The sequence below is a fragment of the Condylura cristata genome, unplaced genomic scaffold, assembly GCF_000260355.1.
Source record: "Condylura cristata isolate star-nosed mole 26May11 unplaced genomic scaffold, ConCri1.0 scaffold00021, whole genome shotgun sequence".
NCBI classification, from domain to species: Eukaryota; Metazoa; Chordata; class Mammalia; order Eulipotyphla; family Talpidae; genus Condylura; species Condylura cristata.
The window spans coordinates 20,463,086-20,487,689 of NW_004567122.1; the positions used below are offsets into that span (position 1 = coordinate 20,463,086).

Below are 24,604 nucleotides of genomic sequence, written 5' to 3' on the forward strand. Positions count from 1 at the left end.
TAATTCAAGAAAAGATGTTTCATAATTCTTGGAAGTATTCAAATTGCTTTTTCACTGTAACTGGAGCATTTATCGTGGTGAAGAGTTTACCCAAATGTTGCTATTGACATAGATTATCCGCACTTATATCGAGAGACAGACTCGCCCTCTAGTGGCTATTGACGAAAATGACACAAAGGTATTTTCAAACCAAGAGGCTAAATCATAGAATTTATTGTGATTATTGAATAAAAATTAAAGTATTGATGACATTGAAAATGCAAAACCTGAAAACATCTTCATGAGTAATACGATGAATTTATTCCTTACATGAGTGAATATGAGAAGATGGTGTGCTTTGTCTGAGTTAAACTAGAACTGAAGTTTTGGAGAAAGATTAGAGAGAAACAGGCAGAATCAAGTCTTTCTTTGAAAGCTCTCAGAATAGATTCTTTGTTCCCTATGAAGGGAATGAACAAATGGGATTGGCAATCTTCTTTTACATTTTCTCAAATTTTATTACTTTGTGAGTATACTTAGCCATATACTTTTGGGCCCATCTTTACAACCTCCACATGTAGAAGTTACAGTCACCCTGGATCAAAACTTCAATGCTGATCTGAACGATTTCTCTCTCCTTTCCTCCCCCCCTACTCTGATCATCAGTATGCCTTTCAGAGTCTAAGAAATGTTTTACTATGGTTCGCCAGTTTGTTTTCTATAGTTATTCATATCTCACAAATGAGTAGACCACCTGGAATTGTCTTTTACTTTATGACTTATTTCACTTAGCACAATGACCCCAAGATCTATCTATTTTGTCCCAAAAGTTTTTATTTTGGCCTTTTTTTTAATAGCTGTGTAAAATTCTATTAAGAATATAGTCCACAATTTCTTTATACAATCATCTGTCATTGGGCCCTTAGTAAAGTTCCACAACTTGGTTGTTATGGGATAATACTGCTGTGAATATATGAGTACATAGGTCTTTTCCTATTAGATTGTTTCATATTCTGTGGGCAAATGCCTAGCAGTGGTGTTGCTGTATCTTGTTATTTTCATTTTTATTTTTTCAAGGTATTTCCATGCCATTTTCCAGAGAGGATGAACCCACTTACATTCCCACCAATAATGAATGAATGTTCTTTTACTGAATCAGCTTTATGACCTTCAATGCATTAATTTCTTCACATATTCACATAATAAATACTAACTGAGCACCTTGTAAGTAGTCGGAACTAACACTGAAAATGTAGTAGCAAGCAAAACCAAATATGCATGTTCATAGTGTGGGAGATGAAGTGGAAAGTGTTAAGGGTGATGAAGAAAAAACTTAAGCAGGAAGTTATGGGAAGCCTCTGTGGGGTGGAATGGCACAGGGAGAAAAGTTGGGAGCAAAAGCAGGGGCCCCTGGTGGGGAAAAGGCTGCACACCAGGGAGGCCTGCACGGTGGTGCAGAGTGAGGATGGGGCTCAGGGGTGGGAAATGATGGCAGAGAGGGTCAGCGGCATGCCTGTGTGCTTGTACACCACAGGGAAACTAAGGAAAAGAACTGTAGTTGCATGGAGAAGAAGCAGTTGGACACTTAGGATGCTAGTGAAGATCTCCGAGTGAGAAGATGAAGTCAGGGTTAGGTCAAGGTCATGGCGGTAGAGTGAAGAGTAGAGTGAAGCGTGTCTGCTCAGAAGCAGAGTAAGTGCTTGTAAAGGGCTGGATGTGGAGGGAGAAAGAAAGTAAGGAGCCAAGGGTGGTTCCAAAGTGTGTTTTTTCAAAAATAAGCTTTACTGTTTATAGATCTTGTATAATGGCAGGTTCCCAGGAAAGCAGACAGAAAGGTGGAAAGCGAAAGATTTACTTGTCACACTGGTGGGCTCAGTGGGATCAGTCCCAAAAGGCGGAGCCCTAAATTACAGGAATGGTAATGTTTATGCAGGTTGTATATAGACCTTTGTCATCCAGTCCATCTAGCGTAGTATTCTTTCTGGTTTGAGAAGCAAGTCAAGGTAGCCTTAGCTAGTACCATTGTGGACAAGCAGTATATTTATTACAGGAACTTTCTGCTCCAGCAAGGAGCAGGATCCAAGCAACAGGCTCCCCCAAGTAGCATGCCTGGAAAAGTAGTAGAATCTAAGCAGACTTGGGAAACTTCCTGCTTTATTTGGACTTTCAGGAGGGATGGGGATAGCACAGTGGTCTATGCTAGACTGGGTTGCTTCAGTGGTGGGTGGTAGGTGGGCCAGGGTTATAATAGGGTGGTCCCCAGAAAAGGGGAAGGAGGGTAGAGATGAGCAGGGAAAAGGAGAATCTAGAGAGGAGACAGGAGGAAACGGGGATGGAGCCAGGAGGTGGCCTGAGGGAGGCAGGAGGGAGCAGAGAGACCTGTAAAGAGTCTCTTGTTTCTTGGCCCCAGACTGGTTGAAACATATGGGTGAGAGACCTGTGGGGAGGTTCACTATGGCAGTGTTCATCTTGATTTTGATTTTGCTCTTTTCCTCTCAGACTTGTTTGTCCATTTCTGACCCTTTTCTATGGGTCACCGCCAGGAAGTGCTTTAGACTTGTGGGCTTTCAGGCCTTGCCTTGGGCCAATCTTGTTTTGCTGGACCTTTACCCACAAAGGGATGAGTAACTTCAGGTGTTTGATTTAGAAACTACATTCTTTTCCATATTGCACACTCACGGTATTAAAGTTCCTTTCCATAAAGTTCTTACATGTTTTGTCTTGATGTGGCGGATGGCAGAACCTATTTAGAGCGGGTAGGTTTGGGCTTTCAGGGGTATCCCTGTCCCTGCCCTGTAACAGGGTGACTGCATTTGAGGGGTAAATTCTGTTCTGTCAAAACAGAAACAAGGATGTAAAGTTATGGTATTTCAATAACAACATTTTAAAAAATAAGCTTTATTTTAAAATCCAGTTTTAGGCCCTTTCTGGTTGTACAGCAGGTTAAAGCACAGCACTGCAAAGCTGGCCTCAGCTGCTTGTGCAGGTTCAATCCCCAGCCCCTGAGGTGATCCACATTGTGGGGCAGACCTCTCTTGTCTTGCCCACTGCTCCCCTCAGCAGTGTACTTGTCAATCTGCCTGTTCTGCTCCCAGCTCTGTCTCTGGTGAATCCTCTCACCACCCCTGCACCTCTGGCCTATAATACAGTACTATATGCATAAATAAATAAACCTTTTTTAAATAAATAAAAGCAGTTTTGAGTCACAGAGATAGCTAGAAGCTAGCACAGTGCCTCTTAGGCCCTCACCACAGTTTCCTCTATTATTAATATCTTACATGAGTGTACTATATTTTTACAATTATTGAACAAATATTGGCATATTGCTATTATTAACCAAAGCACATAATTTTATTCCTCAGATTTCCTTAATATTTACCTAATGTCCTTTTTCAATTCCATGATTACATCCAGGAGAGTACTAGAAGACTGAATATACAAATTGATAATACCATCAGATATAAAAATAGAACTCTGACCTTCAACCTGCTGCCACGTCCAGGAAGAAGCCAAATGGCCAGAACTTGAGTAATAACTGACAACTTCTCTACTTTTACTCTCCATTTCCAACTAAGGAGACAGTCGGTACCCCTAAATAGTTGCATACAATGTCTCCTTTCTGGTTGGCTCCGCCCTCTGTCTCACACTGCCTCTCCCTAGATGACCTGAAGCCTTGACTTCTTTCTTCCCATTATAAAGCTTTCCCAGAACTCTGCCTGCCTTTGAGTCCTATACCAAGTGCAAATGATACAGCAAGATCTGAGTTTGAGAGCTTTTTCCAAGTTCTCCTGTAGGGGAGTCATTGCCCACTTACATTCCTCTTGGCTGTGACCCTTTCTCAGACTTCCCTTACTGAAATCTTGGGAAAAGAGGCATAACAATAAGTACTGAGATCACTTCAACAGGAAATTGCACTGTAAGTTTGAAGTTTTGCTTTTTTTCTCTCCATAATAGTTTGCTTTTTACAATGTTAAGTGGAATATTCTAATATCTCATTAACTATAATATTTACTAGTGTTATTGTAGATACCCTTTATCAGGTAAAGAGTCCTTCGATTTCTATTCTTCCAAGAGTTATGAATAAGACTTGAACTTTAGGAAACTTTTTAAAATGGCATCTCTTGCCATTATCAGATTACTTTTTAAAAGCAATGTATTAAATAATCAATTATTTTTTCTTTCTGAAATGGATCTAGCATTGTTTCCTGGGAATACCTACTTTAATCGTTGTGTGTCTTATCACCATCATCAACTCCAGCGTTTTCTGACATCATCAATTTTGTTTTCTAACATTTTTCTTGGGATTTTTCATTTCTTTTGATAAGTATAAATGCCCTATTTTATTTTCTTGTTCGGTTAGAAAATCAGCCAGAATTTCCATCTGCTATAAAAATCAGTGGGCTATCTTTTTATTGTTAGGGAATGAAGTTAAAGTTCAGACATAGTAACCTCAGAGTTGCATTGTTAAATTAGTAGCAGAAGTAGATGGCTCATTTATGGAGTTTTTTGGTTTGTTTTATCAGAAGGCCAATGGAAGGACTCAAAATGGCCTTTGACATGTAGCAAGGCAGGTGTGTGGCTTTGGTGAAGTAAACTCATTCATATTCTAGACTTTTTTGCAAATTTCACACCTCAGCCTTAAAGAAATGCAAAATTGCTAAAAGAATGAATACAACTTTGGGTCCTGAGTACTGTTTGAAAACAAGGCTGCTTATAAGAGCAGTTGTATTACATTTCTTTTTCCTTTCTAAACTGTGTTCTCAAACCTCAAAGATGAAATGAAGTGTTATGTGAATTAAAAGGCTGGAGAAACATTACTACAGGTATAAAAATGTAGACATTTTTATGTAGTAAGAGCTATGGCTTGGAGTTAGAAGTCACACAAACTTAACTTTGTAAAAATACGAAAGTGTAGAAAAACTTGGAATCCTTTGTAATATTATTATATATCACTTTATATGTTATATATATGTTATATCACTGTATTTATTATGTTATTTTGTCACTTTATATATGTGTTATTATATATCACTTTGTAACATGTTATGTATCACTGCATATTAACAGTGATTCCTTGGCCACAGAACCAATTTTAATCGTACTGATCCCCGGTCAAAGTAAAATTTCACATTTTCCAAAGGAAGCCTGTTTGTTCTGCTTCCTACTAGACTGTTTTAAATAAGAGAATGTGTAGGAGAGTAAATATGTAACTTTACTCTCATAGAATACTTACTCTGTTTAGATTTTGAATGTATTAGAATTCTAAACACACAGTTACTTCCATTAAGGAGCTCATCAGTGAATAGGGAATATAGATATGAATAGTTAGTGAAAATGCAGTGCAGGAAGGTTTCATGATGGAAGAAAACTTTGAGCTAGTCCTCACAAAATGAGGAGTACCTGATAGCAGAAGGTGGAAAGGGAAAAAGGACTTCAGGCAGAACCAATGGGAGCAATGCACTGGATTCCAGACTTGGAGGGCAGCAGCTTGCTTGCAGTGCCTGGGCAATGCTGAGAGACGCGCAGGAACAGGAGAAGGATCTAGAAAGTGTGGTTAAGTTGAGTTTCCAAGGTTTGACCATGCAGGCAAGCAGGAGTACTAGAATGCCTTTATAAATACTTATGTTACAAAGACTAATTAATTCTGCTTGAAAGCAAACTGATATGGACTCTGGTAATTATGTTTGTGGAAGCAAGGACCAAATATAAACACCTTCACAGTGTAACTTTGATGTGCAAAAAAGGTAATTTCTAAATATCTTTGTAAGCAGAATGGCTGGAAGAATTATCCAAACTAGAAAGCTTTTGAGAAATAAAAGGTGGATGCTTTTAGTAATTATGCTGGGATGACAGTTCCCAATTGGGCATGTCCTAGGCACATTCAAAGGAAGAGTTACTCTATTCATAATCACATTTTGTTAGTTGAAACGAAGCAAGCAAAATAATGTGAATTTAGAACTTAATAATTTACTGAAGCTTTTTGGTTTAAAATAGTTATTTTCAGATGACTATTTAATCTAAAAGTCAGAGAAATGGAGCTACCACTTTTAGAAATTATACTCTCAGGCACTATTGTAAGCTCTGCAGAAATATAAGGACACCTGATCCTCAAGTTAAAAAAAAAAAAAAAACCTATGAGCTAGGTATTAACATAGTTTTCATATTATAGGAAATCAAGACAAAACAAGTTTAAGTAATAAGCCCAAGGTTTGCTGATGCCCTACCACGTTATCTGGTATGTACCAATTTCTATGCACTAATCTATACTATACTGCACTCAGGCTCTAAGTCATATCTCCATTGCCTCCTAAATTTCAATTTCAGATGAAAATGGGTTCTTGTTTAATATAAACATGCCCCATGCAGTGCTTGTGATAACCCTCCTTTTCCTTCCTTCCTGGTTGCTGAGGGAATCTCCATATCCCCTTTGCATGGCTGGGTATGGGCCTGGGCCCCCCCATTCTCTATGTCTGGACCAGTTGTCTTGACTGTCTGCTGAATGGAGTTACTATCTTGGACTAATCTCTCAGCAGAGCCCATCATTTCTCAACATAGTCAGCTCTTCAGACTTGTCCCAGTGATGCTGCCATTGCTCAGTCTCAGCCTCACTCCTTTCAGCCTGGAGGCAGGAAATAAGTCAATATTTATGAGTATTAGAAAGTTTATAGATTTTTTTTTAAAGATTTATTTGTGCACACAGAACTGGGGTACAGGCCAGAGGCTCAGGGGCAACGAGAGGCTTTACCAGAGACAGAGCGGGGAACAGAACAGGCAGATGGATGAAGTACACTGCTGAGGGGAGCAGCGGGCTGGTCAGGAGAGGTCTGCCACACCATGTGGTCACCTTCCGGGGCAGGCGGGAATCGAACTCATGCGGAAGTGGCTTTAGATTCTCAGTGCTGTGCTTTAACCTGCTGCGCCACCAGGGAGGGCCTATAGGTTTTTTTTTTTTTAAGAGCACAGTAAGTCCTCATTTAATGTCAGTAGATGCCAGATGGCAGCAGATCCATGAATAACCTTATTTTGGTCAACAACTGTGGATATTTTTTCTCATTACAGTTATAATGAAAGCATGTTGACAGAAATGTTTTTCAAGAACCTGCTATATTTAAGAATAGATCTATTAACTCTGGATTGAACTGGGAAAAATAATCTAAGTGGGCAGTACTGTTGATAGGTGCTTCTGAGCCAAATTCCACTATGGCACTGTATCTCATTATAGCTTCCAATTACCCCAATGACCATTTAGATCACATCATCCTAGAAATGTTTCCTCAAAGTGATCATCACAAGCAGTACTTAGTTTGTTTACTTTCTCGTTTTTAGCTAGCATGCAAGCACCTTGTATGTCTTGTTTGTTGCTACACTTCCAGTATCATCCTACAGTAGTAGCACATTGCAGCCACTAATAAATATTTGTTGCATGAAGAAATCAACAGGCACACCCTTTATAGATATGAAGGGTGTTGAACAAAGAAGATAGAGATAGTGACAGTTTTCAGTACCACTCCAAACAGGACTTTCTGGAGAAAGAACATAGGCAACCAACCACCTATAGCTTCTCAGTGCTTAAGAAAGCGTCCCTAACAATTACAGTTGCAAAGCAGAGGTGAAGTTAAGGTATAGTTAAATAATGCTGACTTCTCAATATGGCATTGTTAGAATGCTTACAACCATAAAATTCAAGAAATAAATTGATGCTATATCGATGAGTGGATTCCCAAAGAAATCCGGGAACCACAAAAATAACACATTTTCATGTTTAAGACTGAAGTTTAAAAAGTGCTTCCATAGATGGAAAGTATTATTATCATCATACAGAAGGAATTAGGAGATTTAGGGAGACCTAATGACTTCACAAGGTCATGCAAATACACCACTGGCATTAGGATAGTGGCAGACCTAAATTAGGATTTCTAATTCAAAATTCCTTATTTTCCTTCACGGCACTCCTTGTATCAACTTAATTAATGTATACTTTTGTATCAATGAAATATATGCACTTAAAGTCAGCAAAGGTGCTGGCTGCGGTATTTCTTCCACCCCATACTCTCACCCTCTCTCCTGGTGCAACCGTTGTGATTTGGAATCTTTTAAAAATCACTGGAAAAGCCCGTTTCTGGAAGGAGATCCTGCCCTGGAATGAGGGCAGTTTTAGATGACCTTGGTTGGCTCATTTCCATTCCCGTGGGTGGCCTTGTCCCTAGTTAAATGAGCTACATCTGGTGACAGGGTGCCATTTTCGTGTCTGAAGCTTGCAGAGGAATTAGGAGGCCAGACTGATCGGAGAATGCTTTTGGAGTGGAGCAGCACCAATTCTGGGGGGCCTACAGGTTCTTTGGCCCGAAAGACGCTGGAAGTGAGATCCCGCTGTCTGGGGCGGAGCCGGTCGAAGTTCCGCCAAGCTCGAAGCGCGGGGCGGGGCCTGGAGGGCGGGGCTATGATCGAGCGGGCGGGACGTTGCATAGGAAGGGGCGGGGCGATGCGCGGGGCGGGGCGGCGCGCGCCGACGTGGCAGCGGCAGGAGCATGCGCGTCCGGTGGCCATCTTGGAGGCGGGGACGCGTGCAGGCCAACTCACCTGCATCTCTCCTCTCCGGAGCTGTAGCCTTAGACCTCAGCCTCCGGTCCCCTACTTTTCAGCTGCCGCGCAGACAATCGCGGTCCCCATTCAGGTGAGTGTCAGCCTGACAGCAGCGCGGTTGAGCGTGTGGTGACAGTGTCAGTCGTTATCCAGGGATCGGTCCTGCAAAGTGGGCGGGCCGGTGGGGGCACTGGAAACGCGGGTCTAGTCGGAGCCGGGCTAGTTGGAGCTGGGCACAGCCGGAGGGTGGGGGCCTGCTGGGTGAAGCTCACGCGCGGGTGCACTTCGCCCAGCGAGCAGTTGCCGCCCGCGAGTTGCATGGTGGGTGCGGTTGGAGAGTCTGGTCCCGGCAGTCTGCGCCTGTCCAGAGGTTGAGGCCGGTACCCCAGCCACTTCGCCCCACCTTCCTGCGCGTCGACCGAGAGAGAGCTCGGCGGCTGGTGCCCGCTGACCTTAGCCCGCCCCGGCGGGACCTGGAGACGTGGCAGAACCTGGGGGGAGGCCACTAAGTCCAGGAACAGGATTCCGGTCGCTCCCGTCTTTGGGGACACTTAGGTTGACAAACCAGGAAGGGCAATAGGAAGGAATTTACTTTCCAGAGGTTGCCCCATCAGTGTTTTTTGAGCATGATTCCTGGACCTGCTTGCGGGATAGACGGTACCCTAGACTGGCAGAATTTATATCCAAGGAAATTTTTTGACTTCTGTTGTAATTATTTTGAAATGCATAACGTACATTGGTGGGAACCCGATACTGACAGTCCATTGTTTATTCTCTACAATTTAACTCAGTGAACATTAATGAAAGTTTCTTTGGGGATCATCGTTGGGAATGCAGAGAGAAAACTCAGACTCTGCTCTAGCACCCATTACGTAGTACCAGAAGCACTCTTTTGCACTAGTCGTATATTAGCAATAACCATTGCTTTTACAGTGTTTACACTGATCAAAGTTTCACTATTTTCTTACTGTTTAAGTAGTCATCCACTTACTATTTGAAAAGACAAGACACAAACAGATTGGCAGAAGGAGGGGCTGGCAAGAAACTGAGCACTCAGTTGTTCATCATTTTTTATTTAGTGTATTACAACATTACTTTTTGTGTGGAAGCTGAATACCAAAATCTTTGCAAAGTCTTAACTCTTCATCATCACTGTATCAGAGTCTCTTTTCCTAAGTGCAAGATATTATGTTTCTGCATACAAAATATACCCAATAGTCCACGCTGGGCATTGCAATTCTGTATCTAAGGGTTCAGTCAACCAGCCATATATGTGCAAGTAATTGGCCAACTGCAGTTGTTGGTAATTAACATGTTGAGACTTTCCTTGTCATTATTCCCTAAACAATTCAGTGTCGCTATTACTTATATTGTATTAAGTATTATATTATCTAGAGATGATTTTTCATTTGTGGGAGGATGTGCCTAATACTGTACATGCGAATACCATTTTATATAAGGGACTTGGCATCATGAATTTTGAAATCCACTGGGGCCCTAGAATTAGTCCCCTGAGGATATGGAGGCACAACTTTGTTGTCATTAAGCTAGTTCTTAAACAGCAAAGCTTTATTTATTTACTTTTGAAGATTTATTTATTTATTTATGCAGAACTGGGATCTGGACCAGTGATGGCAGGGTGGTGAGAGAATTCAGAGACAGTGTGGGGAACACAACAGGAAGATAGACAGAGTACACTGCTGAGGGGAGCAGTGGACAAGGCAGGAGAGGTCTGCTGGCCATGTGGGTCACCTCCCTGGCTGGGGATCGAACTTGTGCTGAAGCGACTGTGGCTAGCCCTAGCTTCACAGTGCTGTGCTGTAACCTGTTGCACCACCAGGGCGGGTCCAATAGCGAAACTTTTAAAGACTGAAAGAAAATGACCAATCATTCCGTGTTTTGGAGTGTTCATTGCATACATATGTTTGCTAATTAAGGTTCAGATTGGCTTTAAATTTGACTTCTACTGTAGCCAATGTAGGGGTTTGGTGGCATCTTTTGAGGGGCGATAAAAGCCCATTAGAAAAATGGGGAAATGAAAGAAAGTGGTAAAGTGGTAGCTCTGGTGATAAATCCCTAGCAGGCACTTTCTACCCCAGGTTATGTACTTTGTTGGGTAGGTACTGAGGGAAAGGATTTTACCTGTCTCAGTCCTGTCCTTTACTTGATACCATAAACCTTTTCTATTTACATCAGACTTTTTGAAGTGTTGTGCATATTTGCCTCACCTTTCACTCCTCAGTACAGTTGAAAATGGTTTCTGCACCCACTCCTTCCTTCCATGGAAGCAGGTCTCACTCACAGTATTCATCTCTAGTTTGGCATAGCCACTGAATTTTTCTTTTGTCCGTTTCTGCAGCTTTTGATATGGTTCCCTAATTCTACTTTGAAAACTACTGGTTTTCCTCTTTTCTGATCATCTCATTCTTTTATGTTTGTTTTCTGACTGGCGATTTTCAAGTACTGACTGGATCATTTCCCTTGGTGTTCTCTTCTTAGGTAATCCCATCTCCGGGTCTGATGTACCAGCAGACTGATACCCACACTTAACTGGTTTCTAAGCTGCAAACCAAATTAGTGTTTCTACTTGGATATTTCAAGGTGTTTAAATGCAGCATGTTCGATTTTGAAACTGCATAATTCCCACCCTACTTCTGCACCAAAATATTAAACAAGCATCTTCACCTCTTCCAGTATTCCCGTCTTAGTGCATGATGTGCAAATCATGCCTCGTCCTCCTCCATTGCTCGCATATGCAGTCTTCCACAGAGCTTCAACACTGAAACCTTTATTGAGTCGATCCACTCTTCTCCATCTTCACTATTATCTCTTTATTCTCCACAGCTTCTCAATCTTGGCTATCCTGGTATTTGGGTACTGGGTAATTATTTCTTCAGGGAACTTTCCTGTTTATTGAAGGATTTTCAACAGTATCTTCCTTTACTGTTTTGATGCCAGTAGTATTCCTCTAGTTTTGACAACCAAAAATGTCCCCAGACTTTGCCAAATGGAATCACCCTCTTTACCACATTTGATAGACCCGTTCTATAATTATCACTTTCAATTTGAACTCTTATATCCTTTTTAATGGTTTCTCTTTATCTAATCTGACTGCCCTAGAGTCCAGTCTGCATACTGTCATCAGGAATTTTTTCAAATGTTAATTTTCATAAATTGGAATAGCCTGCATGTCCTTCAGCACCCGGATAATCAAATTGTAGTATATCTATAAATTGAAATATGATTTAGCAATAAAAAGATAAATTACAGAAATGCATGCTTTCTGTTGGGTCCTTCTTAGACTATTTTCTGTAGAGTATAATTATACCAACTTAGATTGTATAACCTATTATAATCCTGGGCTGTATGGCACCACCTATTGGCGCTACTGTGGAATGTATACTTCATTGTTGGCTGATGTTGTCAGGCTACACGTACAGTATTGATATAACCAACAGTTTGACTGGATCTCAAGGACATTTTGCTAAATGAAAAAGCCAATCATATGCTATATGATTCTATTTGTGTAACAGTTATGACATGAGAAGGTGATAAAGAACAGTTGGTTTCCAGGAAGAGATACTATGAGAAAGCTACTTTGGGGTGAGATAATAATTCTGTATCCTGATTAGGGGGTGGCTGCATAAGTCTGTGCATTTGATGAAACTACACACTTGAGTGTATAAATCACGTAAAATCCAAAAAGGTTGCAATGTAGTTGCTGGTGTTGTACCAGTGTTAATTATTACTGGGAGAACCTGGGTGCAGGGTAATCATGCAGAACTCTTCTGTTTTTTTTTTTGTTTGTTTGTTTTTTTACAACAGTTTATTTTTACATCATTTTGTACATTTTTTTCCCCATCTCAATTGTAATCCCCGCGGGTTTCCCATCACCAAGTCACCCGTGTGTCATCACCATAATCCCGTGCACTTTCCTCCCCACACTCCCGTTTTTGATCCCATTCCCCACTCCACCCCCACAAAAAGTCTCTGGTATATGGTTGTTCATTATTCTTGTTATTTTCTCGCCTGGTCCATTATACTCCTGCTATGAGTGAAACCATCTGGTATTTTTCTTTCTCTTTCTGGCTTATCTCACTAAGCATGATCTTTTCCAGTTCCATCCAAGTTGCTGCAAAAGACATGTGTTTCTCTTTTTGGGTTGCTGAGTAATATTCCATTGTATATATGTAACCACATCTTTTTTATCCAGTCATCTAATCTACTTTTGGGCATTTGGGCTGTTTCCATGTTTTTCCAATTGTAAATAAAGCAGCAATAAACATGGGGGTACAGGTATCTTTTTGAATCTGTTTTTGTGTCTTTTGGGTAGATACCTAGAAGTGGGATTGCTGGGTCGTAGGGAAGCTCCATGTTTAGCAGTTTGAGGAACCTCCAAACAGTTTTCCATAGTGGTTGTACTAGTTTGCATTCCCACCAGCAGTGCAGGAGAATTCCTTTTTCTCCACATCCTCACCAACATTTGTTGTTGCTAGTTGTTTGAAGATGTGCCATTCTCACTGGGGTGAGGTGGTATCTCATTGTGGTTTTAATTTGCATCTCCCTTTTTACGAGTGATATTGAACATTTTTTCATATGCTTGTTGGCCATCTGCATTTCCTCTTTGGAGAAGTGTCTTTTTAGCTCTTCTGCCCATTTTTTGATGGGGTTGTTTATTTTTGTTGAGTTTCATCAGTTCTCTGTATATTTTTGTGATCAGTCCTTTATCACTACTTTTATGTGAGAAAATGTTTTCCCAATTAGTGGGCTGTCTGTTTGTTTTTAGTAATGTCTCTTTTGCTGTACAGAAGCTTTTTAACTTGATACTCTTCTGTTTTTTTATCTCCTTGTGAGTCTGAAATTTCTTCCCAGAGTTCATTCAAAAGAACAAACCAGGTACCTCACCTCCTGGTTGAATGCCCTACAATGACTTCATATTCCTAAAAAAAAAATAGTTCTTAACCTGACTGGTAGGTTAAGCATAGCCTTTCTCTGACCTCTATCCCCAGTCTTCAAGCCTCTCCTTGCCCACCTGGGTTTTCTTGAGTTCCTCTCATTCCCTCTACTGTAGAGGGCTGTTATCCTGAATTTTGACTTCCTTATTTCCTTTTCCTGCTTAATTCAGTTCCGCTCATCCTTCAGTACTTAGCATATAGATGACTTTCTTGGGGTTCTTCTTGAGCACCAAGTCAAAGTTGCATTCCTGTGAAGAACTGCATTCTTGCCACTCATTAGGCTACAATTTCTTATCCCCATTGGGTGTTTTTTCTTGGCTGTCTCCTGTGCGACATTGTAAGTAGTGTTTTAGTTTACATTGTATTTCCAGAGCACCAGGACGGTGTTTGGCAAACAGTTGACCTTCAATACATACTTGTGGAAACACCAAAAACAAAGTTGGCCTACTTAGAAGTTTTAAGTTTATACTTGAAACAGGCTTGAAATTTTAAACATCTTTCAGGAAGTTTTCCCATATTTCTCAACAACGACCCTGATGTTAAGTAGCATTTTTGTTTAACTTTCCTAAAGACAGACATATTCACTTGGTCATTACTAGAAATGTTTTAACATATAAATTAAAAAAACTGGAACTTGAGCACACTTAAATTTTTCTTTTACAATTAACAGGAGTAGCTTACATATAGTACTTTATGGGGGAGGAGAAAGTATTTCAAAAATAGTTTCAATAATTTATTTTTATTTTTTATTTATTGACTGAATGTAGATATAAACTTGATATGCCTTCATGTCATAGGAAGTGTTACCTTTGAAATATATTGGATGATTTCATTATATAGTTAACATCAATTGTCTCCCAGTTATAAAGTGTGGATATTAAAATACCACAGATTATGTTACAGTAAACACCGTCATAGACAGTTTTCTTAGCCGCTGTGATAGAGCCCTGTTGTCCAGCAAGCCCAGGCCAGGCTCACTATGGCTTCACACAGACTGAACAAGGGGAGTCCTGGAGGCCTCAGTGGAGTTTTCAGTCTTGAATGCTGTCTTAGGGAGCGAGAACACTGGCACAGCAGGCAGCGAGGCTGGCATGTGAGGAGGCAGGCGCAGGTGGGGCAGAGGGCCACTGGGAAGCAGGCAAGTGAGTAAAATCTTTATGCTCATTTTCTGGGGTCTCTCTGGTGTTCTCTCATGGTCTCCCTGTCTGTAGTGCACAACTTGCCCTCCCATAACCTTCCTTTCACACCCTCCCTCATGCTCAGGCGTCCATGATCAGGCACTTGCGCCCTGAGCCCAGCTCCCAAGTGCCTTCAGCATTAGTACGGTCAAGGCTGCGGAGGATGATGGCATCAAAAGAGTGATTTCCGTTACCTCTAAACCTTTATCTGGAAATAAGTGGTATTATTCATAGTGAAGACAGACACTTGTCTAAAGACTACTTTTTAAACTATTCTCTATAAATATCCTTTTATTGCCTAGTGTTTACACACGTTCTATAACTGTTACTGTAACTGAAGAGAAATGATGGAAGAGAGTGGAATAGAGACGACACCACCCGGGACGCCTCCCCTGAACCCTGCGAGCCTGCCTGCAGCTGCGGTGTCTGCCACCCCAGCTCCTCTAGGTAAGAGGGCGTCTACCCCGCATGAATGAGAGTGAAGACACTGTTATTATCTTCTTTTTAATTGTCAGTAAAAAAAAAGAATGTATTTATTTAAACTTATTTCATCTTTGCCAGCATAAAGGGAAATAGACTTTTTAGTTTAAGCCCAAAGACAGAAATGTTTTTCTTTACATTTTTGTTTTGTATATTCTTTTAGACTCAGTCATCTTTCTTAGAACAAAAATATCCTTGAAAATGTGTCAGTTTTATTTATGGCTTTATTACTTTGTGGTGATTACTTTTCTGACAAGTGTTTCTGAAGTCTTCAGTGAGCCTTTAGTTTGTGGCTTTCTTTAATTAAGAAAACACATGGGTGACTTGGTGATGGGAAGCCCATGGGGATTGCAATTGAGATTGAAAAAAAATGTACAAAAATGATGTAAAAATAAACTATTATATTATAAAAAACATTTAAAAAATGAAAAGAAAAAAGAAAACAAGCACGTAAGCAAATACTACAACAAAGATGTACTTGTAAGCAGTAACGTTAACGCAATTTTATGTAACTGCTGTTTTTACTTACGGGAGTTGAAAGTCATTTGCACGCATTTATTGAATACTTTAAATCACACTTCTGAAAGTGGTTAATTTTTTTTTAAGTTGGGGTTTATGATCAGTTAAGTTCTAAAATTTTACAAGAAGGACCATGTAATTCGAAAACAAGCAATTTCCATTGTGTTTTTTCCCTCCCCTTTTGTTTCTAGCTGCAACCAGTTCTTTTTCTTCTCCAAACGTATCCTCCGTGCAGACCTTGCCACCATGTGCATTCTCTACACCTCAGCCAGCTCTTCCCCCTGAGGTGTCTTCAGCATCGTTGCCTTTTGTGGCTCCTTCACCAGTTCCTTCAGTCCACCCTCTTGTTTCATCGGTAGCACCCCCTGTGTCTCAAACTGCTGAGGCCTTCAGTCAGCCTCCTCCAGCCCACTTCCCACCTTCCACTTCTGCCCCAAGTGGCCTTTTACCTGCGCCCCCTGCTGGCCCTCCCACATCAGGATTTTCTGTTGGTTCAACTTACGACATTACAAGGGGTCATGCAGGAAGAGCTCCCCAGACACCCCTCATGCCGTCATTTTCTGCACCTCCAGTAACAGGTAATTCTCTTATTTGGAAAGATTGACTATAGCTGATCCTGTATTTTGTTTTAATAACACCTTTAATGAGATATAACTAATACATACATAATTCACCAATTTAAAGTACACAATTCAGCCGTTGTCACTGTATTTTAAAGAATTGTGCAACCACCACTATCATTGATTTTTAAGCTCTTTTAATGATCACATCAAAAGATATCCCACAACAGTGGTCAACCCCTAGATCGTTCCGATCCTCACAGTGCTAAGCACCCACAGATCTGTCTTTCTAACTATGCCGATTCTAGACACTGCATTTCATATCAATCAAGTATTAAAGTATGTGGCCTTTTGTGTTTGACTTTCACTTAGAATAGTCTGTTCAAAATTCATCCATGTTGTAGGATTTGTCAGTACTCCATTACTTTATATGGCTGAGTAATATTCTATTGTCGTATGGATACACCACATTTTATCTATTTAATTCATCAGTTGATGAGCTTTGAGCTATTTCCACATTTTGACTGTTATGACTACCGCTTTTATGAAAACGTGTACGGAGTTTTGCATAGACCTATTTTCATTCCTTTGGAGATATATCTGGAATGGAATTGCTGACTTTAAAAACAGCCAGACCGATTGCCAAAGCAGTTGCACCATTTTACTTTCTCACCACAGTGTATGAAGTTTGTGATTGTTGCAATTCCCAGGCGTAAATGTTTTATTCCTAACTCATTTTTTTCATTTTCATAATTTACTATTATTATATTTTTGCAATTTAAATTGTTAAAATGAAGGGGATTATATGTGATTAGTGAATGAAGTGTCAGACAAAATTTCACAAGTTTGTTCTGACATTTTCTGCACTTTTAGAGAAACATAAAAGTGAAGTTTAAGAATTTTTCTTTTTTACAGTTTAACTTACAAAATGATCTGGAGTGAATATTCTAGGGAGATAATTTTGTTGATCCAGGTAAAAATTCAAAACCAAATAAAAGTTCATGTGTGTCATAGGTATTGGCCATTTCATCTTCTAGACCACTTACATCTGCTTTTCTTGACTTGTTTTGGTTGGTATTTCCTGAATGGATGTGGAAAACCAATATCAAAACTTCATTTTTATTTCTTTCTGTTGATTCTCATTTTAGGAACAGAAACAACTGTATTGTGATTTTTCTTTTCCACACTTTGCTTATCTACCTATATAAATAAAATTTTTTGAGGATTACACGATAACCATGTCTGTATAAATGTGTATTTTCTTTTTAGGGTTAAAATAGGCTGTGTGGAGTATGTGTGCTAACTGTTACATGCTTGTATATGCTGCATCTGTGTAATCATACCTGTTACTTTTAAACCAGAAAGTGTTTAGAACTACAGTTGTTGGTATCCAAGTGCTGTGTATGGTAAACGTGAAGTTTTTTCTTATTGATGTGATGTTATTTCTTATTTTCAGTTAAGTGATGTTATTTCTTTTATTTTCAGGACCCTTAGCATAATGACCTTTTAAAAGGGCAAGATACTTCTTTTGTTTGTTTTTAATTTTGCTCAATTTGTATTTTCCAGTACAAGTTTTGCTGATTCAGTTTATAAGTCAATCTTGAAATACTTCACTGTAGGTTAATTATATCATAAATATTTTCTATGTAGGTGTAATTAATAAAATATAGGCTAATAAAGTAATTTGTTATTAAAGTTTGGAATTATTGTGCATGTTCTATCTTTTTATTATAGTTTATGGAATAAATCGCATGTATTAAAAATGTTTGCCTTTAACTAGGTGTTGTGCCAACTCCCATTACCCAGCAAGCCAGTTTGACATCTCTGGCACAGGGACCTGGAACCACATCAGCCATCACCTTTCCAGAGGAACAAGAAGATCCTAGAATTGTTAAAGTTCAGGATGAAGCATCTGCTGGTGGACTGTGGGGTTTTATTAAGGTAAGAGAATTCATTTTTAAAACTACTTAATTTTTTAATTATAAAACTTAATGTTTTAATTATAATTGTAAATAAGGAAAAGTAAAATCTTTTTTATTCTCACCATTCTCTACTTTGTATGTACATACTGATGTAGACATACCTTTTTAATTAAGAAAAATCAGATTGGAATAGTGATATGTGGGTACTGTGTCCTGCCTTTATTCAACAGATGACAGAAACACTGTCTCAGCCATAAAATGGTCTTCAAAAAAAATTTTTATGGTTGCTTTGCCCACCAGTTACTGCATTTATTTCCCATATTTTGTTTAGCTAATGTGATTTGGCATTTTCTAATTATAATTCTCACTAACAATAGCATGATGAGCATACTGGCTTCAGAGGAACAATTTGGGAATGAACAAAGCAAGAAACAAGAAGTATGTAAAAAGAAACTTTAGTAAGACATAGTAAAATAATAGGTTCATGTGTAGTTTTAGGGACTAAAGATGAAAAAAATTGTTTTTAAACATACATTATCAGCATTTAGCTTTTCATCAGATGTTATTGATTTGTCATTTGTTCATGTGGGTATAGCTGCATACCTTGGTGTGGGCTTGTGATTGACTCTCCCCAACCCCAGAGCGCCTGTGTCAGTACTCTGTCAGATTAACCCTTTTGCCCCTGACTGTCCCCGCCCACCTCCACCACCGTCTTCCCCTGTGGTAGCCACCACCATATTGTTCACAAAGTGTCAGTTGTATATGATCTGTTGTCCCAGTTTGTTTTCTTGGTTGTTTCTATCCTATAAATGAGAGAATCATCTGATATTTTTCATCTTTCACTTTCTCACTTCTTTCACTTAGCATAATCACCTCAGGTTCTGTTCATGTTATCACAATAGGCAAAATTTCATCTTTAAGCTGAAGTATGTATGGCAAGTTTGTTTAAGTAGTCATCTGTTGATGAACAGGTTATTCTGTGTCGTAGGTATTGTGCTACATAACTTTTTGTATTGTTTCATTCTTCTGAAAACTGACGAAAAAGAATATTGGTTCTGTGGAGATTAAATTAGTTTTCAGAACCCCCAGTGGGCAGATTTTGTCTAGTATTTCATATAAGCAAATTAATAACTGAAACAAATAATGGAACAAGTGTATTTATATGTACACACTTACTAGGTTGGTGCTACTCAAGGCTGCCTTTAGACTTCAGTGTTTGTATATAAACTGAAACTAAACATTTTGAAATTTAAGAATTTGGCATCGTCATAACCTTGTTTTTCTTATATTTTATAAAAGTTCAGGTCTGAGATACATTAGAAATATTAAGAAAATTTCTTGTACCATTAGGTTATCATGATGTTTTTTGCTCAGAATAGATGCTTATATGTTTTGTTTGTTTGTTTGTTTGTTTTGTAGGGTGTAGCTGGGAATCCTATGGTGAAATCTGTGCTTGATAAAACAAAACATTCGGTAGAAAGCATGATTACAACGCTGGACCCTGGCATGGCTCCTTATATCAGTATGTACTTCACACAGAGCAGCATTTCTCATGTTTTTTTAGAGTAATACTGGTGTCAAGCACTAATTCTAATTCCACAGGTCTTTATGAGCAGTGAGCACCTCACATTTTTACATTATTGTTAGTTTTGGTGTTCTTTTTTTTTTTTTTTTTAAAGATTTATTTATTTATGCATAGAGAACTGGGGTACAGGCCAGAGGTGCAGGGGTACTGAGAGAATTCACCAGAGCCAGAATGGGGAGCAGAACAGGCAGATTGAAGAAGTACACTGCTGAGGGGAGCAGCGGGCAGGTCAGGAGATGTTTGATGCGCCATGTGGATCTCCTCCAGAGTCAGGGATCAAACTTAAACTGAAGTGGCTGGGGCTAGCTTGCAGTGCTGAGCTTTAACCCATTGTACCACCAGAGAGGGCCCAGTTTTAGTAGTATTAATTCATCTTTATTTTGGTTACTATTAAATAAAGTTTGAAAACATAGAATAAACTCCGTAAGAGTAAAAATGCTATGAATTGTTACTGTACTTAATGGTTTTAAATGTAACTGTAGTCTTAATTTATGTGAATTTTACTATATTGCCAATTAACATTGCAGGTGATGCTTTGTTCATATTTGGTTTTCCATTTCTCCTGTGATCTGTTTTAATTAAATGTGTTTATGCATGTCTCAGGAATTAACTCCAGTAATATTCTTAGAGGAAGTTAATAATTTATTAATAATATCTAATTGTTAGGTTTATTAGTAAAGTTGCTGTAACCGCCTTTGACCCTCTTAACTAAAAATCCTGATAGTTGGCATAGACATGCTTTTCAAATAGTTAATGTACCTGTCCAATGTGTGGAGAACACATAATTGCCTAGCAGGCCCAAAGTACATGAGCTGCTAATAGACCTTTTCAGTGTTAATAAAAAGTTAGTAGCTTTCATTAGTCACGGCTGTATTTGTAGTCTGCTATCTAGCAATTGTCCTAAGACAAGGCCTAACGTTGGTAAGTACTGTTTATTAAGTGCTGCTCTGCCAGGACCTAATTCTTGTCAGAACTCTGCAAGGTAGGTATTATTGTCCTCAAGTTTCAGATGAAGAACCTGGGTTTAGAGAGATTTATGAGGTCATACAAGTTGGTGCAGCTAGATTGGGCCCATGGACAAATTAGCTATGTTGTTTCTGTCCTGCTGAAGAGGAATATTGAATCAAGAATTAAATCTTCTTGAGATGTTCTTTATAATTGTCACAGCAGTTAAAAATTGGAACCCAAATATACGTTGGTTTTCTAGTCATAATAACCAAGTTTGAGATAATCAACATAATGTAATTGATGAGTCATAGGTAGTCTTTACATTGTGAATGAAGAAATGAAAGAAATTAGTATTTTTGGAGATGTCACTGTTTTAATGCATACTATGTTATTCTGTGGAAACAATTACTTTATTTAATCCTTACAGAAACAAGCTCAGTGATTTCTTCCAGAATCTAGTAAACAATAGGTCAGCACTGAAATCCAAGATTGTTTCTCAAGCAGGAACCTGCATGAAATCAAGAAAAGGGCAAAACAACAACAACACCACACACACACACACACACACACACACAACAACAACAACAACAACAAAAAGCAAGGGAGCGGGATAAGGAAAAGGATAATTTGATTTATATTATTAGCAGATATCATAGCTTACAATATATCATCTTAATCTGTTTACTATAAAAAGCAATAAAACTGAACAGTTAACACTCCCAGGCAGCAAAAGCAAGACCATTCTAACAAAATTCAAGATAAAAATTATGGTACTTTTATGCAAATATTCTAGAAATCACCATAACAATTTCAAATATATCAAGTAAGTACAAAATCAGTTACAAATGGATCTTAATAGTTTAACCTGCTGTATTCTTTTTATTAGTTATCCCTTCATCAGGTATAAAGGAAGTACTAAGGCTGACAATTTCCGCTGACAATTAATGGAGCATTACTTAGGGTCAAGAGCTATCTCCCATGTGGAAAAAATATATATACTTTTTCTCTTTCCTATATGACCCAGTGTTCTTACATTTTATTACTTAATGATCATAATTCAAGTAAATATGAGATCTGTAGGAGATTGTGTCTATCAGGAAAAAAGAGATCCACAATAAAAAGAAAAGCCAAGTATTTGCCAACATTTTCAGTTGTCTCACAATATATTTATTTGGGGAAAATAGGGCATTGTTTCTGGGACAAGCTTTTATAGTACAGTTTTCTTGAGAAATCTGTTGCCATAGATAGCTGTTAATGTTAAGTAACAAAATAGCCTTTTCTTTGAACCAGACCTTTAAATTCACTTTATCATAAAATGTTAGATTAAAATTTAAAAACATAAGTAGGTGTATTTGAGCAAGTGAATCTGCCTACATAATTCAGGTTTCTTAAACAGTTGAGTTATTTGTGTTAGGACAAATAAGTAGGTCCATAGTTTATAAATAACTATCCATTTATTTTTGCTATATGTAATTTTTAAATGACAGTACTGCCTTGTTTTCAAGGAGATCTACTAATACTGTCTGGGATAGTATTTTATAAAATATAGAAAAATACTTGACACAAATGATACTCAGACCTTTAGAAGCTGCTTGGGATTAAGACTTCCTCAGATAATATATCAAATTCTGATGTTTAAAACTCAGGGCAAGTTGGTAGAAAAGAATATTTTAAAATCTGACAACCTAGGTTTGAATCCTTAACATCATTGCTAAATAATGGTGGTACCTAGGACAGGACCTTTTCGGCCTCAGATTCCTCAGTCACATAAAAGATGAATCTGGGTCCTCCCTGTTGGCACAGCTGGTTAAAGCACTGCACTGAGAGGCTAAAGCCACTTCAGCATGAGTTCTATTCCCGCCTGCCCCAGAGGAGATCCACATGGCGAGGCAGACCTCTCCTGACCCGCCCGCTGCTCCCCTCAGCAGTGTATTTTGTCGATCTGCCTGTTCTGCTCTCCATTCTGTCTCTGGTGAATCCTCTCACCCCCCGCATCTCTGGCCTGTACCCCAGTTCTATATGAATAAATAAATAAATCTTAAAAAAAAAAAAAGATGAATCTGTATCATTTGTCATCTTGTTGAAGTTAGTAATAGTTATGTAAGTAAAATGACAGCATATAGTGGTAATTATGAGAATTTCATTATTTTGTTTTGGAATTGAAATTTCTCCTCATCCGTACAGAATCTGCAGGTGAACTGGATATCGTAGTGACTTCAAATAAAGATGTAAAAGTTGCTGCTGTGCGAGATGCCTTCCAGGAGGTCTTTGGCTTAGCTGTGGTGGTGGGGGAAGCCGGACAATCCAATATTGCCCCACAACCAGTGGGCTACGCAGCTGGGTTAAAAGTGAGTAACAGACCATCCTTTTAAGGATGCAGAAACTGCCAGATAATGTTTTCATATTCTGATGATTTGTGATAATATGGTTTATAGCGCATTAACAGATTTTTGCATCCTGAAATGTTGATCACCTTGGTTTTTAACTAGATTACTATGTAATGTTAAGATAATAATGGGGTTTTTCATTTAAAGATACCTATAAATATTTTGATTTGTGAGGGGGATAAGAGGAAACACGGAGAGTACAAAAAGAAAGCACTTAGTCATGAAAGAGGGCTTAAGCCAGAGTTGATACTTGAGTCTAACGCTAAAATTAGATTATCTCTTGAATCTCATAAGGTTTTCTTGAATCTCATAAGGTTTTCACCACTATCCCTATAATACTTTACTACATTTAGTGTATTTCTTCAGGGCTCCTGGGACTTGCATACATGTAGTTACTTCCAAAGTAGTTATAGGTTTCTGGTAAGTTGATTTTCCTTCTTTCTTATACTTAGTTGAGTACTTGTGGCCATCCAGAAAGCTTTCCTTAGCTTGCTGTCTTTGATAGGCACAATGAGTGGGCGTAACTAGAGCATATGAAGGTCTCACCAGATCATACAGATCATACATTAGATCTTATTATTCACAATCAGCTCACTTACTAAAAAAAAAAAAAATACTGCCTTAGGGATACCATAGTAAGATAAGATGATCATATGATTGAATACTGTAGATAATCCCTACACAAAAGGGATGGATGATAGAGTAACTAATACTGAAGAAATATTTCACACACTTGTACACTTAGACCGCTTCGTCTTCTGGCCTGTTACTGTTAAAGAGCTTGCCATACAAAAAAGCCAATCCCAATTCCAGTGTACTAGATCTGACCCCTGTAGCCAGCTCTGTAAAGTTCCAAGAATTCTGCCCTCTCATACACTTTTTACCTTCAACTTCAAAATGTTGTATTGTACTCAGTGAAAACCTCTGCTTCTTCCAGTGGCTTCCATGGTCCCACGTGACCTGCGTAACCTCGCATCTGTTTCTTCGCCTGCTTCATGGCCACTAGACTTTCCCCCACTTACTCCGGGCCATCCACGCTGGCCTTCTTGTGTTTCTCCAGTTTCCTCTGCCATACTGCTCTGTTTCAGGGGCCTTTTCACTGGCTCTTGCCTTTTTCTGGTGCATTCTTCCCTCACATACCTACTTGATTGACTCCCTGAAGGGATCAGTTTTTCACCCGTATCTGCACTCCACAGGAGGCCTGTCCTAACTGACCTGCGTCATGCTGCAGTCCACACCTCGCACTCCTCATCCTTCCTCCTTTTTTTCCTGTAGCGCTCAGCACCTTTGGTATACTGTGTGATTTACATTTACATTATTTTTCAATTTTCTTCATTTCCTCAGTATAGTCAAGTCCCACAAGAACAAAGGTCTTTGTTTTGTTTACAGCGAACCCTGAATAGTACTCTTAAGTCTTTTCAAGATGTTTGGGTATAAGAACCCAAACAACAGTTTCAGAAGGCTAGGGTAAATTTTTTAAATTGATAATCTCTTTCCTTAATTAACCT

At 39.0% G+C, this 24,604-nt stretch overlaps 1 protein-coding gene across 1 annotated transcript in view; it reads left to right on the forward strand.

Annotated features, from left to right (window-relative positions):
• The first annotated feature begins 8,541 nt into the window (after positions 1-8,541).
• Positions 8,542-24,604, forward strand: part of PRRC1 (proline-rich coiled-coil 1) — a 39,171-nt gene continuing 23,108 nt past the window's right edge. The window contains exons 1-6 of the mRNA XM_004686678.2: positions 8,542-8,653; positions 14,998-15,142; positions 15,886-16,272; positions 18,035-18,195; positions 19,596-19,698; positions 22,894-23,057. Of these exons, the coding sequence (XP_004686735.1) occupies positions 15,040-15,142; positions 15,886-16,272; positions 18,035-18,195; positions 19,596-19,698; positions 22,894-23,057 (918 nt within the window). The 5' untranslated portion in view covers positions 8,542-8,653; positions 14,998-15,039. The remainder of the gene's footprint in view (positions 8,654-14,997; positions 15,143-15,885; positions 16,273-18,034; positions 18,196-19,595; positions 19,699-22,893; positions 23,058-24,604) is intronic.